The sequence below is a fragment of the Astatotilapia calliptera genome, chromosome 8 (assembly GCF_964374335.1).
Source record: "Astatotilapia calliptera chromosome 8, fAstCal68.1, whole genome shotgun sequence".
NCBI lineage: Eukaryota > Metazoa > Chordata > Actinopteri > Cichliformes > Cichlidae > Astatotilapia > Astatotilapia calliptera.
This window is the reverse complement of record NC_137429.1, coordinates 15025403-15043959: the sequence shown is the minus strand read 5'-3', so window position 1 is coordinate 15043959 and position 18557 is coordinate 15025403. Positions and strand designations below refer to the sequence as shown.

The following is an 18557-nucleotide window of genomic DNA, read 5'->3' as shown; positions in this document are numbered from 1 at the left end:
AACAGGCAAAAAGGAAAAATGAAATAAAAAGAAAAAAGCACTCCCTGGTCTGTATCCCCACGTAAGCCCACCCCCCGTGAAAGTGAAATCTGCCATCCGTGCTGCAGTTCCTCTACAGTCTTTAATTTGAAGTCACTCCTACCAGGACGTATTTCCTCGGGCACAAGCGCGCGCTGGAGCCTGCCGTCTTATTAACGCACAGGTTTACTGACACAGCACTGGATCTACAAAGGACCCAAGGACACAGACTTTTGAATCTAGTTAGCCTGATTAAAAGCAGCTAACACTGACATCATTTTTTGTACGGCTCCCTAAACGGATGGTATCGTAATAAAAAAAAGAAAAAAAGTTATCACTTGGGACCGAAAAAGGGACCGAGTATGAATGATGTATTGCGCAGAATCTCGGCTTATTTAGCCTACGATTAATTTACCGGAGAGAAGCGCATCTCCATCTCGTGGGATGCGAGCGGGGCATGTCTTGGCTGAATGCTGTTGCACGGTTTTGGTTAGACGGTGCCAAACTTGCGCAAAGAGCCCGATTCTGCACAAGAACTGATCGTTGCCAGTAAGGTGACCGAAAGCACACAATGTCAGCCATACGGCGGAAATTTGGCGAGGACTACCAGGTTGTAAACACCAACCGGATCATGACTTTTTCCGCGCCGGTGAAGAAAAAGAGGCAGCGATTTGTAGAGAAGAACGGCCGCTGCAATGTCCAGCACGGTAACCTTGGGAGTGAAACCAGCAGGTACATCTCTGATCTATTCACCACGCTGGTGGATCTAAAGTGGCGCTGGAACCTGCTCATCTTCATCCTCACGTACACGGTGGCGTGGCTGGTCATGGCTTCGATGTGGTGGGTCATCGCTTACATCCGCGGAGACCTGAGCTACGGCGGCCACAACTCGTCCTACACCCCGTGCGTCGCCAACGTCTACAACTTTCCCTCTGCGTTCTTGTTCTTCATCGAGACCGAGGCGACCATCGGCTACGGCCACCGGTACATCACGGAAAAGTGTCCTGAGGGTATCATCCTCTTCCTCTTCCAGTCGCTGCTGGGCTCCATCGTGGACGCTTTCCTGATTGGCTGCATGTTCATCAAGATGTCGCAGCCCAAGAAGCGCGCGGAGACGCTGATGTTCAGCCAGGACGCGGTCATTTCGCAGCGGGACGGGAAGTTATGCCTCATGTTCCGAGTGGGAAACCTGCGAAACAGCCACATGGTGTCCGCTCAGATCAGGTGCAAACTCATAAAGGTAAGCACGCGCGTTACCTGGGTAATAGCCAGAGGATGTTTCTCCTGCGCCACCTCAACTCTGAACGTGTTGTGTCTGAATAAAATACACTCTCAAATTGTTAAGTGTGTGTTAAGTGTTGTGACCGTTTTTCAAGCCATGCACCGAATTTCTGTTAATTCCCAGATTTGACTATTTCAGGGCAAAGATTCCCACTGGATGGCCTGGAATATACGAAGGAAAGCATGGACTTAGAACTTTTAACTGTAACTCTCCAAGTGTTAGAGCTTTTCCTATATATATATATATATATATATATATATATATATATATATATATATATATATATATATATATATATATAAACAACAACTTCCATTCACACACTACACCAAAGTAATTAAGTAATAGATAAATTGTACGTTTTTTCTGACCTAATGGAAGATTTATATTTTATAGGTACAGAACAGTCTGGACAATGAACTACCAGAGGTTTAAGATCAGCCTGTACGTGATTTGAAATGAGTTTAGCATCCCTGCTGTAGGGGCTCTGCTTTTATAGCGAGGCTCCATCGTGAGTTGTGCTTTAATAAGTGGCCATTTACTCCCCGGAGCATCCTACTTACAGCTACAGGCTGTGTATTTCAGCTCTGTGTTTATCAGCTCTCCTCTCTTCATTTCTGAGATGCTGAGTGAGCCGCCTGCTTCAGCGAGGGTCATCACAAACTGCCCCCCACCCCTCCTTCAGTCAGCAGTATGGCTGTCAGTGGGTTGTATATTCAAATTCAGCCTCAACTTAAGCTGTCCACAGATGAGATGAATGCCTCCCCCAGGAAATAGTTTGTGGCCAACTACAGCACAAGCACTTGGTTAAAAGATCATTTCTAAAGTTAACCGGCTACAATGGCTGTAATTCCTGTGGCCACTCTTTCCTAAAGACAGGACAAAATGTAACTATTAAATACTGAGACGTGACAGTGATTTGGCATTTTACCAGAGCAACTGCTGCCTTTCAGTGCTGCAAAAAATAAAAATAAAAATCCGGAGGATGAAAGGAGAGCTGAGGCAGCTGCTGTCGGCTATGATAAAAGGGAAGAGGAAAACATTTTGTGTCATGCAATTTCACAACTGAAATAGACTGAAACTGCAGCTTCAAACAGCAGTCTCTCACCAGGGGAATGCTTTTCTCAAGTCCTCTAAGCAACATTTCTTTTTGGCCTGCAGACCTTATGACTGATGGACAGTGCTCAACAGTGTCTGTGTATCTCAGGTGCTGAAAAAAGTCCAAACACAACAATTCATCACAATTTGAGGACTTTGTATGAGCCCGCATAAGCTCCCTGTAGCAGTGTTCATCAGTTTAAACCTTAATAGCCGGCAGCGCTTTGTTGTGACAGTTATCTGTGCTTTTGTTACTCCTTTGGAGTTGTGAGGTGATCTTCAGTGACGGCTCACTTTTATGAACTCACACCAACGAGTTGATTGTACTTAGTTGTTTATTTTGTTTTCTTAACCAAGTCAACAGAAAAAAAATGTTTAAAGTCCTTTTAAAATGTTTTAATCCCTCTATTTTTCATTTGACTTCAATAAAAAGAAAGAAATAATAAATAAAAGTCACTCATTATTAAAAGCCTTATTACTGCCACTGTTTCAGCTCTTTCTCCCATTTTTCTTTCATTACTTTATCAATTGTCCTTTAATTAACAGCTGAGAAAGGCAAAGGAAAAATATAGTGTCTTGATTGCACTTAATCACCAGTCTCACAGATGAATAATCACACAGAATGCACCATCATCAACTTTCCTCCCTCTGCAGAGGAGAGCAGTTCATTTCAGGCCGTTTTACACTCTGCATAGTCACCTCTAATGCATTCTGTCCTGTTTGAAATAACAGAGTGAAAGCAGTAAAACAAACACCCACGGGACACGCTGTAAAATTTCAGCCTCAATCAGAGCCACTGTAGATTTATCATTAAAGAGGAATTGTTATGAAAGTTTAAGCTGTATTCGGTTCCTGATACTGGAACTGAATTCATCAGTCAGGTGTGATTTGTAGCATTCACAGCAGAACGTACTGGAACAAATGCTGCATTACTGTTGCTGATTAGATACATAATGGAGACCCAGTACTTTAGCTGTGCAGGTAGCTTTCTTGGTCTTGCCTCACGTCTCAAGTTTAAGTGAACGTGCCAGCCTGGAGTGCTGCTTAATTACTGCATGGTAAACATTTGCTGTTTAGAGTGCTTTCATCCATCAGCTTTTTTTTTTCAGACTTTATTTAAACAGTCCTTGGCTTCCTTTCTAAGATCAGTTGATTAAATTTATGTGATGATCCTGACCTGGGATTTCTGCCAGTGAGTAATGATCATTAAATGATATTTTTAAGCTACAATCATTTATGTGTTAATGGAAGGTCAGATGTCCAGGACACATGAATCACGTGTAAAATAAAAATAAAAATAAAAATATTCAATTAACCTGCAGTAAAGGGTCAAAACCTGTTTGATGAATTCATAAGTCTTGTCCACATTAGCTGATTGTGATATTTTAAGAAGAAGCCTTCATCATCTTTGGATCCTGGACTAATCGTGCTGTGAAATCTGTGTGCAGGGTATGATTGTAGCACTGCTGCATTGTTCCTTTTTTCCTGCCCATGTACGTCACTGTGTTGTCAGACTGCACAGCGGTGTATTGTAGAGTAGATTGATTCAACATAGCCCTCTAGTACTACAGCTGCACTGTGCAAACGATGCCATGGCTCATGTTCAGGTAGCACGCCACTCAAGGTCACTGTCAGATTTTTTGCCCACAAAGCTGGCTGAAGAAATGAGGCATGCTGCAGTAAATCCTAATGATGGAGCAGTGCAAACGTACGGTGGCACGGAGATACCTAGGCATGGGCCATAAATATGCTGTGGGACCTGGATACTCTGGACTTTTGGGAAAAAGTAAAGTTGGTGTGTGTGCAGTCTGTGAATTATTACAGAAAAGAATACTTGGTGGAGTATTTGGACTCTTCAGCTATGTATTTTCTGACTCTTTTACACAATGATGTAAGAAACTGTCACTGGAGTCCTAAATAATTCCCCCTTGCATGAACATTGCAAGGGGGAATTAATGAACATTAAAGCCAACACTGATCTCCTTGAGTTTGCCCTCTAACTGCTGGATGTGAATTTTACTGAGTTTCATCAGTAGAAGTTTAGAGGACTGAAGCACAAGTAGAAATGTAAAGTAGGAGGTGATGGTGGGCGTGCCTCTTTCCATTTCACATGTCTCTTTTATCGACAAGCTCAGTGACATGTGGGACTTGTCTAGAAGATGCGATAAGAATATAAAAAATTTACTTTAAACATTGTAGCCTTATTTCAATCTCCCACTCCCTTCTTCCGTGACTTGTGACCAAGACTCGGAGATACCTGAACTTCTGCACTCGGGCTAGCAACTTATTCCCAGGTCGGAGTGGGCACTCCATCCTTTCTGCCTGAAAACCATGGCCTTAAACTTGGAGGTGCTAATTTTGGTAAATGGACTGGTTCTTATATAGCGCTTTTCTACTCTTCTGAGCACTCAAAGCGCTTTACACATTTGCTGCACATTCTGAAGCAAACTAACCCATTGCAAACTGGAGGTCATGGCTTGAAGGAGCTATCAGAACTAAATCAGCTGGAAAAAGCAGATCCTGAGAACACCAAATGTGACACCCTCCACCCTTTGGCTGCCACAGCATTTGTGACGAAGAGCAGGAGTAGGGAAGTCCAGCAATGGAAAACATCAGACTTGCTGATAGCAATACAAATCAAATTCCAACTACAGTAATACCAGGATTACCATCCACAGGGCTGCAGTGAAATTCCCTCTCTAAGTCCACAAAACACATTTTAGAATGATTCAAAAATACTCACAAGAACGAAGAGTTAGTTATGGGTTATGGCACCAGGATAAAAACCGGGTTATTCGTCCTGAATGTAAGATTCAAGTAACCAGTTTGCAGTGCTAGATGTGAATTCATGAACCCATTCAACTGCATCCAGTTCAATACTGCTGTTAGACAAGTGTATTTCAAGGCATTTGTTGGCATAGTGTACATACATATAGCCACTTTTAAGAGAACTAGAAAGAATGCAGCTTTAGGCTGTATTATATTTCACCAGACACAAGTAATTAACTTGTGCCTGGTGAAATATAATAGTAGATCCCAATTTTATGGTTACACATAACAAACTTAATTATGAGCGGAAACACAGCTCTCTGGCAGTACTGCCCACCCTATATCCACAATGCATGTTAATGTAAAAACATAAAAGTCCTTGAAATTCCATTAATATTGATGCAGCATTAATTAATAAACCAGTGGAATGCAGAGGTGCTCTGACCCCTGCAGCACAAGTGAAATATAATATTAAAATGGAAACATGCAGGCATGTGGGTTGCCGTCAGAGCGCGGTCGTAACGAGCTTATCTTGGCAAGAAAAAAAATTGGTAGGACAAAGGAGATGGAAGCAGTAGACAGCAGCAAGTGTGGCAAACAAGACTGAACAAAAATGCAGCGGGGGAGAGTGACAGCTGGGCGGTGCTCGTCAGTGTCAACAGAAGCTTGTCTCAGTAGGTTGGTCCACAGCAGGAGATAAGTGATAAGGGCGAGAAGCAGAGAGACAGGCATGCATGCAGGAGCTTAGCGAGACAGGCCGGCAGATATGCCGGCATGACTCGCAACATCTGCCACCGTCTAACTCTGAAGGACAAGCAGGGAAAGCAGAAGAAAGAAGAGAAGAAGAGGCAAAAGCGATAATGTTGTGGCAGACAGATTGAGAGATAGAATGCAACGTCTGTGCGAGAATCACATTTTATCTCCCGCTCAAAGCCCAGTAGCTGGACACATGTCCACATTTGCATGTCAAACACAAAAGTAATACATTTGTGTTGCATTGTTGATGTCTGGGTTTAGTATCTTTCTCAAACACATGCATTTGCACACACAGTCCACACAAACTCTCACTGAAGGGGAAGTGAGTCACCAGGGAGAGGGCCTGCCTTCACTCAACTTGAATCTCAGGTGGCTTGGTAAATTAAGCACCCCCTCCATATCAGGACCTCTTCCAAAGGCCATTAATTTCCCCCCCTGTGGCGCTGACTGTTTAGCAGCACTAAGAGAACACACAAGGCTTTTACATTGTTAAAGCCATCCAGCAGCTTTCTGCGTCCTTGGCAGGGGTATAACTCTGTTGTAGCACTACAGCGCTAGTGAGGCAAGCAGTGAGGATTTATTAAAATCAGCAGTTTTACCTTTACACCCAGAAATAAATGACTTACCAGTACACTGGTTTCCAAATGGGAAAATCTAGTGCAGTAGCACCATTATTATATTTAAATAGAAGGAAATCTTGAGCTTTGCCTGTTTTTGATGTCATAAAGATTGCTGCTAAAAAGAAGGGCAGTTAGATGGATAATTAAGCTGGATAAAAAGGATTTAAGCAGCAATACCTATTACCACACTGGACTGCATTTTACTGTTCACTAAGTGTAAATATGAAAACATCAGAGGCATAATTGAAGAGCCTCAATGTTAGCATTTTCCCACCCTCTTATCTATACCATAGTTAGACAAGAGGGTTCAGTTCTCAATAATCAAGGCACTTGGTAATGTAAGGTAAAGCCTTAATAATAACAGAGAGAAAACCCTAACAATCAGAAGACCCATATGAGCAAAGACTTGGCAACAGCAGGAAGGAAAAACTCCTTTTTAACAGGAAACAACCATGTGCTGCAGCCAGTTTGGGAGTGAGGGGCTGGAGACAGGACAAGTTCTGTAGCATACAGTCTGTACCAAGCAGGAGGTCATATTTGTCAGATAATGACATCAACAATAAAAACAAACATAAAAAAAACCATAAAAATGGGTGTGCTCTAAAAGGAGCTACTGTAAAGTTTTTTTTATTAAAGGCTGTAAAAGTGTTAAATTCATTGCTGAAGTTGGGTATTTCCCCACAGGAGTCAGTGGGGACTGTCTTGCTTTTGAAGCCAGCCACAAGTAGCCAATGCAGGAACTACTGTTTTTGCTACTCATTTCTCAGCCCTGGAGGTTGCTGCTTTGAAATGATAGCTTTGTGCTGCTAAGCTAAGCAAACTGCCCGATGAATGCCACTTTATATTTATCATGCAGAGTGAGAGTAATATCTCCAAGCTCTCAGCAATAAAGTGAAAAGTATTTAATGTCAGACGATGTAATCCTATAAGCTGGGATTTAGACCAAAAGCAAAAGGAAGGGCTGCTTTTGTAAGGGTGTCTGTTATTTATAGTGGCTACCGGTAAGACAATCGATCCAGGAAGTCCAGCTGGAGTAAACAGGTTAATGCATTTAATGGCTTAACAGTTGCCAAAACACTTTACAGCGGACATGACCTGATTGTTTTAGGCATCAAAGATGGAATTACTTTATCTTTAATGGCAAAGGTAAACAGAAGCAGTTTGTTTGGTTTGGCAAAGCCACCCTATGCAGGCACCCCTCCATTCCAGGCATGATCAGACTCTGACTGAGGAGATTTTACATCTCTTCCTTGATGAAATCCCCAAATCGAGTAACATTATTTTATTTGTTACGAGAATACACCCCGTAGACTGACAGATCAAAGGCGCGGTGGGTGGTGTAGCTTTTTACAGCTTTTTCTGCTTGTTTCCTTTTAAGTAGAGTTCTCACTGTTACATAAAAAACATCCGCATTTCTTGCTTTTTCGACTTAACTTCAGTGGACATGTTACATCGGCTCCCCGTCTGCGCGTTCAGTGAGCGGCAGCCACTGATGCAGCATGATGGGTGACACTTTCCCTCAAGAAGGCGAGCCGGGGATCTGTGGGCACAGACGTCTTCCTGTGAAATGTCACACCCTTCTGTCCTCAACATCACGGTGAATACAAATGACAGGCTGTTTGCCATCTGTGAACCGATTGGCTCCTTGCTCAAAGGGCCGGGGAGGCCACTCTTCATGAAAGTTAACAGTAGGCGACGGGAAGAAGATATAATCTATTTAATCTACTAATAAACATTAACAACGGGGAAAGATGATTTTCACCCTTTTGTTTATGTATGAAATGTTAGAACTCATATGGGTATTATCAGTATTTTTTCTTTTTGGCCTTTTCTTTGAGCTTCTTTCTTGATATTTTCATTTAACACATACTTTACTTATTTAGATTTGCCCTATTTGGTCTACATTTGGTCAACAATGTTGGTTTTTTTAAGGCCAGACTGTTGCTGAGAATTTCAATGGGGTCTAATCTGCTGGAAATTATGAGGTGTGTACACAGTGAATGAAAAAAAAAAATGAAATAAAGATTACTGGTGCTTGGGTTGTCAGAACGAGATGCTGGGAAGGTGAGAGACTATTGTTTTAACACCTTCATTCTCACTTTTACCCTGCATGTCTGCCAGTCAGTGTGACAAGTACATTTCAGTGCTATTGCCTCCTCAGGTCAGTTGTTCTTGCTTTTACCACTATACAGCAAAAATACACTTCATTAGGTCCACATCGCTTACATTGTGTTGGATCTCCTTTTGCATTCAGAACTGCTTTAATTCATCATAGATTTGGAACCATCAGAATTTTTGGTTCATATTGATATGACAGCTTCACACAGTTGCTGCAAATTTGTCGACGGCGCATCCATGATGCAAATCTCTTTTTCCACCACATGCCAAAGAGGCTGTGTTTGACTGAGATCTGTGACAGTGGAGGCCATTTGAGTACAGTGAACTCATTGTTGTGCTCAACAAACCACCCAGTAGAAATTTCAGTACTGAATAGCTGTTAGCTGGTGGTCTTTTCTTCCAATATAACAATTGAAAGACGTCACAGATGTTACTTTGGCATTGGTTTGAGGTACTTCTTAAACATTGCCTCGATATCTTGATTAGACTTTCTAGAGAAAGTTTGCATTTAAGGTTTTTTTCTTTGTTGTTGGTTTGTTAGTTAGAATAAATGAAATGAAATTAATTATAATTATTGAGAAAAGAATTATAAGAAGAAAAAAAAAACCCTAAATGGTGGATTGATGTAATCTATTTCACATGTTGTAAGAGATGTTCTGACATGAACTCTGTATAGGAGCATGGTCTGTCCGTCTATGGTTAAGTTGTACTGCAACCAGTTTTGATCAGCGTTAGGGGTTTAATTATGTTTGCTGGAAAGTTTAAGATGGTTTGAGCTTCATGACACGGTGCGTTAATGTTGCTGGAAGCAGCCATCAAATGATAGATACATTGTGGTAATAAAGGGACGGACATGGTCATCAACAATAATCAGCAAGGCTGTGGAGTTTAAATGATGCTCAGTTGGTGCTAAGAGGCGCAAAGTGTGCCAAGAAAATATCCTCCACACCAATGCACTACCACGACCAGCCTGACAAGCTGATACGAGGCAGGATGGATCCATGGGATTTATGTTGTTTATGTCAAATTCTGACCCTACCATCTGAGTGTTACAGCAGTTGGGGCTCGACAGATTGCTGCTGTAACATTAACAGATTTTTCCAAAGCTTTTTTTTTTTTGAAAATATTTTTATTGAAAAAAGAAAACAGTACTTGCAGTTACCGAAATACAATCAACCTTTCTTAATTTTCCTAATTAACACACACACACACACACACACACACATATACACACACACACACACACACACACACACATGAAAAGAAAAACAGAAAAAACAAAACACAACGCCCCCCCCCCCCCCCAGTCCCACACAGATCAACACAACCATCAAACATATTAGAGGAATATAACAGTAACAAAAGTAGATTTAAACAGGCAATACCTCTAGACTAGCAAAATAAGAGATAAAGGGTTGCCACTTGTGAAAAAAATTTGGCTGTGCAACCTCTCAAAGTATATTTAATTTTTTCAAGTTTTAAAAAAAACATGACATCTTTAAGCCACCGGGAAATAGTAGGACACTTAACAGACTTCCAATGCAACAATATTAGACGTCTCGCTAATAGGGATGTGAAGGCTATAATATCCCTTTGTGTGGAATCAAGTGTAAGTGAGCGAGCAGGAATCCCAAATACAGCAATCAAAGGACAAGGATGAAGAGTTACCCCAAGAACAGTAGACATAATAGCAAAATACCTTGTCCAGAAACCTTGTAGCTCAGGGCACAGAAAAAACATGTGGCTAAGGTGACAAGGAGAACCATGGCATTTATCACATTTATTTTCCACTTCTGAATACAATTCAGAAAGTCTAGACTTAGAGAAATGCACCCTGTGTATGACCTTAAATTGAATAAGTCCAAGACGAGCACAGGAGGTGGAAGATCGTACTCTCGCTATAGCCTGTTCCCAAGACTCCTCATGTATTCGAAATCCCAGTTCTTCTTCCCATGTACGCTTAAGCTTAACATTAGAGTGGTTACTAAAAGACAGAATAGCATCATAGAGTTTCGAAATGGTTCCTCTGTGATGAGGAATAAATGATAACGTAGTTTCCCACTGCTGTTCCAGAGGCAAAGAGGGGAAATTTGGGAAACACTTAGCAACAAAATTTCGAATTTGAAAATAGCGAAACAAATGGGTAACAGGGAGATTGTAACGAGAAGACAAGTTGGGAAAACTATCGAAAACACCATCCACATATAAATGTTTGAACTGTTTTATACCCTTGTCACACCACACTGAAAATGTCGAGTCCAAAAGTGAAGGGGGAAACAAATGGTTGTCGCTTAGAGGACCCGAGGAAGACGGCATTACAAAATTAAAGTGACGTCTAAACTGAAACCAGATTTTGAGTGTGTTAAGAACCACCTGATTATCAGTGTACAGAGAGGGTCTCACGGGTAAAGAGGAATAGAGCAAAGCCGGTAAAGAAGAGCCCTTACATGATGATAGCTCCAATTTACACCACGAGGAACCAGAAGATCTTAGCCAGTAGCAAAGTTTATGGGTGTGAGCGGCCCAGTAATAGACTAAAAAATTAGGTAATGCAAGTCCTCCACTAAATCTGCATTGCTGCAGCAAAGTTTTAGAGACCCTAGGTGGCTTCCCTCCCCAAATGAAAGAACCAATAATCTTGTCCAGTGAAACAAAAAAATGTTTCGGCAAAAATAAGGGAATTGACTGAAATAAAAATAAAAATTTTGGTAAGATGTTCATTTTAACAACGTTAATCTTACCGATTAAAGAAAGGGGGAGATTACCCCATCTTTGAATATCAGATGTGACCCTAGATATAAGAGGAGACAAATTTGCTGATTTAAGGCCAGCTAGAGAGCGAGTCACGTTAATCCCTAAGTACTTAAACCCAGACGGACTGAGACGAAAGGGTAGATCGGACTGTTGAAGTTGACGTGCTGCCGTATTAACAGGAAAACACTCACTTTTCCCCAAATTCAATTTATAACCTGAAAACGAACTGAAGTTCTCCAGAATACTTAAAACAGCAGGGATGGAGCATGCGGGGTCAGTCATATATAATAACAAGTCATCCGCATACAATGATACTTTATGTGTAAGTCCATTACGGATGATTCCCCTGAATACAGAAGAAGATCGCAATGTAATAGACAGAGGCTCGATGGCAATGGCAAAGAGTAAGGGAGACAAAGGGCAACCTTGACGACAACCACGACCCAAAGCTTTTCCAAAGCTTTTTGTCCCCATCTGACAAGACGTGTAGGTCTGTCGAAGCAGTTCTGGGAGCGCTTTGTATTTAGTTGCTGTTGTTTTGCAACAGTACTACCACAAGTGAGCCTGGGACCAAAGATAATGTCTACATCTTCTTCATTACGGTCCCGTTTTTCAATAAGTGTGGCTGATGGAAGCAATTCTCAGCGACCACTTCTAGTTTACAGGCTTCACCCTGTCTGCCTTTGAGCACCAAAAACAACTCATTCTCCCCACTTTAACTCTCTAAGTATCCAATTTCATATGGTACCATGTGAAATTCCAGAAGGAAATTGCCTTTTCAATGCTATTCCAGTGGACTTTAAACGCAGCTTCGGTTACCTTTTGATCAAGGTGTTACGTTCCCCTGAGGGGTCTAGGCGGTGAGGGGGAAGTAACAAAAGGTGTCCAGGTCAGAAGGAGTCAAGGAGGCAAAAGGGTTAAATTAAAGAGTTTTATTAAAGTAGCTCAACTAAGAGAGACGGACAAGCCGTTATCACCATAAAACACCAACAAAAACAAAACTCAGGCGTTGGTCAAATAAAGCAAAAAGTCAAAAGGAAAGCGCAGCTCACTAGCTGGACAACACACTACGCAGCTCACTAGCTGGACAACACACTACGCAGCTCACTAGCTGGACAACACACTACGCAGCTCACTAGCTGGACAACACACTACGCAGCTCACTAGCTGGACAACACACTACGCAGCTCACTAGCTGGACAACACACTACGCAGCTCACTAGCTGGACAACACACTACGCAGCTCACTAGCTGGACAACACACTACGCAGCTCACTAGCTGGACAACACACTACGCAGCTCACTAGCTGGACAACACACTACGCAGCTCACTAGCTGGACAACACACTACGCAGCTCACTAGCTGGACAACACACTACGCAGCTCACTAGCTGGACCCACACAAAATGGCACTCTGGCCCAGAGCTCACCCTGCTCTGGGCTTAAATACCCTTAATTGCTGATGGGAGTCAGCTGTACAGGAGGGAAAGGTGGCACCTCAGGCAGGAGGTAGTGGGACACTCCCACACAGGCACCCTCAGGAGAGAGAGAGAGGCCCTGCTAGGGCCGTAACACCCCCTCCCATAAATGCAAACCCATGGTTTGTCAAATTTACGATAACACAAAGTGAGTCCATAGCCGTTTCATGAAGAAATTGCAGGCTTTCCACCTACCAAACCCCATAGCACCGGTTAGGCATTGCCTGCGGAAACTGCCAATCCCATCTCAGTGGGTTCACAACATTCCCAGAGAGTGGCCCCAAACCCTCGAAACAGTGTCCCATGGGATAGCCAGGGCTTCGAACTATCACGTGTTGAGAACCCAGCAGGCAGCTAGCGGGCTTCACTGAAACACAGACAGACTTGTTAGCAAGGGGTGCAGATCTGAAGGGTGGTTTTGAACATGAACCGGGGAAAGGATCAACCAGCGGCAGCTCAGGGTTAGTTGGCCTCGTACACTGATTACGGGGTGCTACCGAGCAACTGTGCTCCAGGTTTAGACTTTCCGTAGGCCTGGCAAGCTTGTCAGTTTGAGAGCCACGACTGACTTTTCTCAAAACAGGCCCCTTTTGTGTTGAGTGGGCTTTCTGTTTGAGTGCCAGTTTGACACAATTGGCAACCACATGGCCAGGCTTGTGACAGAAAAAACAGTTTGGGCCTAGGTCTTAACACCATAACTGCGTTTTCCTTCTTAGCTGGCCCACTCTCACCTGTCCAGGATGCGCTATAGCGCAGAGGGATATCCTGTCCTACAGCACTTGCTTTGTGAGTCAGCCTAAACTCATCTGCCAGGGTGGCAGCTTGCTGTAGAGTTGTAGCCCTCTGTTCACTTAAATAAAGGGCCACAGACTTAGGAACAGAGTTTTTAAAATCCTCCACCAGCATAAGCTCACGTATGGACCCCACATCATTAACCTGGCTTGCCGCACACCACCTATCAAAGAGCCTCGCCTTCTCCCTGGCGAAGTCAAGATAGGACTGTCCCTGCGCCAAGTCCAACCCTCGAAAATGCTGCCTATAGGCCTCAGGTACCAGTTCATAGGCTTGGAGGACGGCACATTTGATCTTTCCATAAACCAGGCCGTCCTGCCTAGACAGACCAGAACACGCTGCTTGAGCCTTACCTGTCAACCGACACAGCAACATCACCCCCCACACATCTTGAGGCCACTGCAGTGCAGTTGCCAGGCGTTCGAACACACTGAAAAAGCTGTGAACACCGGATTCACAGAAGTCTGGAACCAGGTGAATGTTATTGCTCACAAACGAGCCTCTAGACACCTGTACACTAGCAGCTGTGTCAACCATTTTGGGGATGGTGAAGGGTTAGGAAAACACAACCTAATCAAGACAATTAACAGACAACTACACAACCTAATCAAGACAATTAACAGACAACTACACAATGTACTTTGGCTGACCAACTTACCTCTCGCCACACCCACCTTAACAAAAACTTACCCAGTTCCTAAACACGACAACCTTGCCCTACCTATCTTCCGGAGCGTGCTGGGCTCGAGGCAACTTTAAAGGCAGAACTTCAGCGACCGGAGCCCTGAATTGCCTACCCCCGACAGAGAATTAATCCCCACCCAGGATTACTCCAAAAACAACAAAGGCAAAATAACAAAAGAGTGCCTGAAGGAGGAACTTAAAGCTCAGCTGGACACTCACCTACCTTAACTGGGAAGTTATGGATCTCCAAAAGGTGACAAAGCGAGATAATCAAAAAACCAAATCCAACACAGAACTCCCTTTTCAAATATCCCGGACGAACCCCCACTTGTTACGTTCCCCTGAGGGGTCTAGGCGGTGAGGGGGAAGTAACAAAAGGTGTCCAGGTCAGAAAAAGGAGTCAAGGAGGCAAAAGGGTTAAATTAAAGAGTTTTATTAAAGTAGCTCAACTAAGAGAGACGGACAAGCCGTTATCACCATAAAACACCAACAAAAACAAAACTCAGGCGTTGGTCAAATAAAGCAAAAAGTCAAAAGGAAAGCGCAGCTCACTAGCTGGACAACACACTACACAGCTCACTAGCTGGACAACACACTACACAGCTCACTAGCTGGACAACACACTACACAGCTCACTAGCTGGACAACACACTACACAGCTCACTAGCTGGACAACACACTACACAGCTCACTAGCTGGACAACACACTACACAGCTCACTAGCTGGACAACACACTACACAGCTCACTAGCTGGACAACACACTACACAGCTCACTAGCTGGACAACACACTACACAGCTCACTAGCTGTACCCACACAAAATGGCACTCTGGCCCAGAGCTCACCCTGCTCTGGGCTTAAATACCCTTAATTGCTGATGGGAGTCAGCTGTACAGGAGGGAAAGGTGGCACCTCAGGCAGGAGGTAGTGGGACACGCCCACACAGGCACCCTCAGGAGAGAGAGAGAGGCCCTGCTAGGGCCGTAACACAAGGATAAAGAATATGTGCATATATATAGTAGCAGTAGTTGGGTTTCACATGAAAAGTACTCACCAAGTGGTAGGTACTGCAAAGGAGAGGTTAAACCTGACAGATTGACAATCTGTCCTCATCAACTCAACTATGGCCTGTAAAAAGCTATTTTTGTGCAGGAATATTAGCTTCAATCAAACACACTGACTTTGAACCAATGAGACTCCAGGCTAAAAACTGGTTAATGCTTCAGTGGCTTTGGACCCTTTCACTCTCACATGCACCTCTTTCGGGTGATGTGTAGGAAAGTTCAGGGCTCTAAAATGTGTGTTAAAATGGGTCATAAAACCTTTTAGCTGTGTAGGTAGAGTCATTTGCATGTTCTACATGAAAGCAAAACAGTACTTTGAAATTCAGAGGGTTTTTTTTTTAACATGACGACAATATGATTCAATTAATTCATTTTGTCAGATGTGTTTTCCTCAGCTGGAAATACACTTCCATAAACAGCAAACACCACACTGATAATGTCCTAAAGATAATTTAGGTGACAAGAAGATTCTCGACACTTTCATGTCTGCATGGCAGATATGACCGGTAACTTCTTTGAGTCTATGCTGGTTGCCTGGCAACTGGTCCCAGCATAGTCTGACCACAACCTAGTACAAAACTGTGAATTGGCATGAATTTTTTTACACTTTGCTTTCTGCTTTGTTTTTGTTTTAAATCAAATAAAATGTAACAATAATGTCAGGTTTTAAAGTGTCCACTTCATATCAGTGATTTTAAGACTCTCTTGCTAGTTTATGAAGTTGCTAAATGCCAATCACCAGCATTATCTCAGTCAGGCTTTCTAGTTTATGTAGCTAGGTCCCTCACGAGTCAAAATCTCAGGAGTTCTGACTTGAGGCTGCAGAGCAATCTGCCTCAGAGTCAGAAGGACTCCATCTTTGTAGAAACCCTCAAAACCCCTTTTATGAAAGATTAGAAAATCCATTTAATGTACATCTTTTCTTCCTTACACTGCCTTGGTGGGAGTGTTGGTATAAACTTCAATGTTTGTGCTAAAATGTCCTGTTCATTTGTGTCCACAGTCTCGGCAGACCCCAGAGGGCGAGTTCCTGCCTCTGGATCAGTGTGAACTGGATGTAGGTTTCGGGACGGGGGCGGATCAGCTCTTCCTAGTGTCACCTTTGACTATCTGCCATGAGATCAACAGCAACAGCCCGTTCTTCGACCTGTCACAGCGCTCGCTCATGAACGATCAGTTTGAGATTGTTGTCATTCTGGAGGGCATCGTGGAGACCACTGGTAAGAACGTATTCTTATTTCTGAGGTCCTTTTGCTGTCTTGTTTAAAAACAACTAACTTTGTGTAAGCATCGCTGTCCCTTATCATTTGTCTCATCATCATTTAGCAGGTGTTAGATGGAGCTTCTCAGTAATATAAAATGAAATATTTAACACAATGTTTAATTTCATGGTGTTTAATTATTCAAAGCACAAGGCTGCTTCCATCTCTGTTAGTTTTTCATGTTTCCCTCTCCCTTGTCCCTGAAGCAGTTCACCACTTTCATATCAGCTTCCTGTCTGGCTGTCAGTCCATTTTTATTTAATTCAGTTTTCCTCATAATGTTACAGTGCGTTAGTCATCTCCTCTTTGTCTTTTCCCTGTCTGTATTTGAAAAATTTTTCTACTCTGTCTTTTCTCTTCATCTCAGGTATGACATGCCAGGCAAGGACATCTTACACTGAAGATGAAGTCTTGTGGGGTCATCGCTTCCTCCCTGTCATGTCTCTTGAAGAGGGCTTCTTCAGAGTTGATTACTCCCAGTTCCACAACACCTTTGAAGTCCCCACACCTCCCTACAGTGTCAAAGAGCAGGAGGAGAAGTCCTCCCTGACGTCACCCAACCCCCTGCCTGTTGCGCCTACTCCCCCTTCGCCTCTGCTGAAGAACAGCAGCCGAGTAGGCCGCAGGGAGAGGCTCCTGTCAGCTGACAATGCAGACCATGTAGACGATCAAGTCTCCAGGCTGCCCAGCAAACTCCAGCGCATGAGCTCCAGCAGGGAGGAGCATCTCTGGAGGGGGCTGAAGACTGGGTCAGCCTTGCCTGGGGGGAAGGCCTCCAGCACAGGAGATCTGCCGCTTAGTATTCAGAGGCTGAGGTCCAGCTCCATCCCTGTAGTGAGGCAAGGACATCCGGAGGAGCAGGTCCAGCTGTTGTCTTTGGATGGAGAAGCTGAGGAGAGTGAGCTGGAGAAGCACAGATTGCCCACAGCCATTAGCACCATTGCTGCTCCAACCCCAGCACCAGTCCAGATCTCCTTGGTAGGGAGTCGGCCAGAGGACAACCTGCCTCCCAAACTGCGCAGAATGAATGCTGACCGCTGACATCTGCAAACTACCTTCAGGACTAAAACTAATTTGAAAAATTTATCAGGCTTGATGGGCATTGCATATAAGTAAAGTCTACTGTGATCTAATTTTGTTTGTTTTTTGTAATTTCTGCAGATTCTCTCCAGTTTTCAGTATTTCTTATCAGGCTCTTTACTAAGTTGTCCATTGCCACAAATAGAAGGACAACACCAATAAGCCATCCATCCGCTCATACTGTGACTCAGTTTTGATATATCACCATCTGTGCCCCCCACTGACTTTTAACATTTATGTCCTTGTGCTTGTTCCTTTCATTTCTTTTCCCAGAAGTTGCATCAAAGACTTTCTTATGCCCTCAAACTGCTGTATCCACTTTTTAAAATTGAACAAGCACCAAAGTGGCAGTTATAAATCAGACTGATCATTTGCTAAACCAGCTCCCTTAAAACAGTGACTGTCCAGTGGCTTCTTAGCAAAGATAACCAGGCACGGCAAGTCTGTCAAGCTTTGGATTCACTTATTATTCTTGATTTCTCATATAATAAGTGTGCAGTGGTGTTTAAATTAAACCTTTACCAAACATAAAACAATGTTCAAAAATATAAGAAAGTGTTTTAGAGGTTTGCTCATTTGTATCAATGTAAAATTTATCTGTAGCAGATGCTGTTTGCTACGGGACAACCTACTGTAGTAGTCAAATACTACCTAATCTCTAAAAACAGATTTTGCATATGAATATGTACAATCTGTAGGCAAGACACAACATTTCTGTACCAGGCACACTCTGGTTTCTTTTTGTAGTCTTTTTGTAGTCCAGGTGCACTTTACTAGCAAT

The 18557-nt window shown here is 43.2% G+C and overlaps 1 protein-coding gene across 1 annotated transcript; it reads left to right on the top strand.

Annotated features, from left to right (window-relative positions):
- The first annotated feature begins 362 nt into the window (after nucleotides 1-362).
- LOC113019376 (G protein-activated inward rectifier potassium channel 1-like) lies at nucleotides 363-17829 on the top strand. The gene is made up of 3 exons (XM_026163055.2): nucleotides 363-1258; nucleotides 16438-16654; nucleotides 17064-17829. Exons 1-3 carry the CDS (start codon nucleotides 590-592, stop codon nucleotides 17735-17737), a joined length of 1560 nt encoding a protein of 519 aa, XP_026018840.2. The 5' UTR covers nucleotides 363-589; the 3' UTR covers nucleotides 17738-17829.
- Nucleotides 17830-18557: the final 728 nt, after the last annotated feature.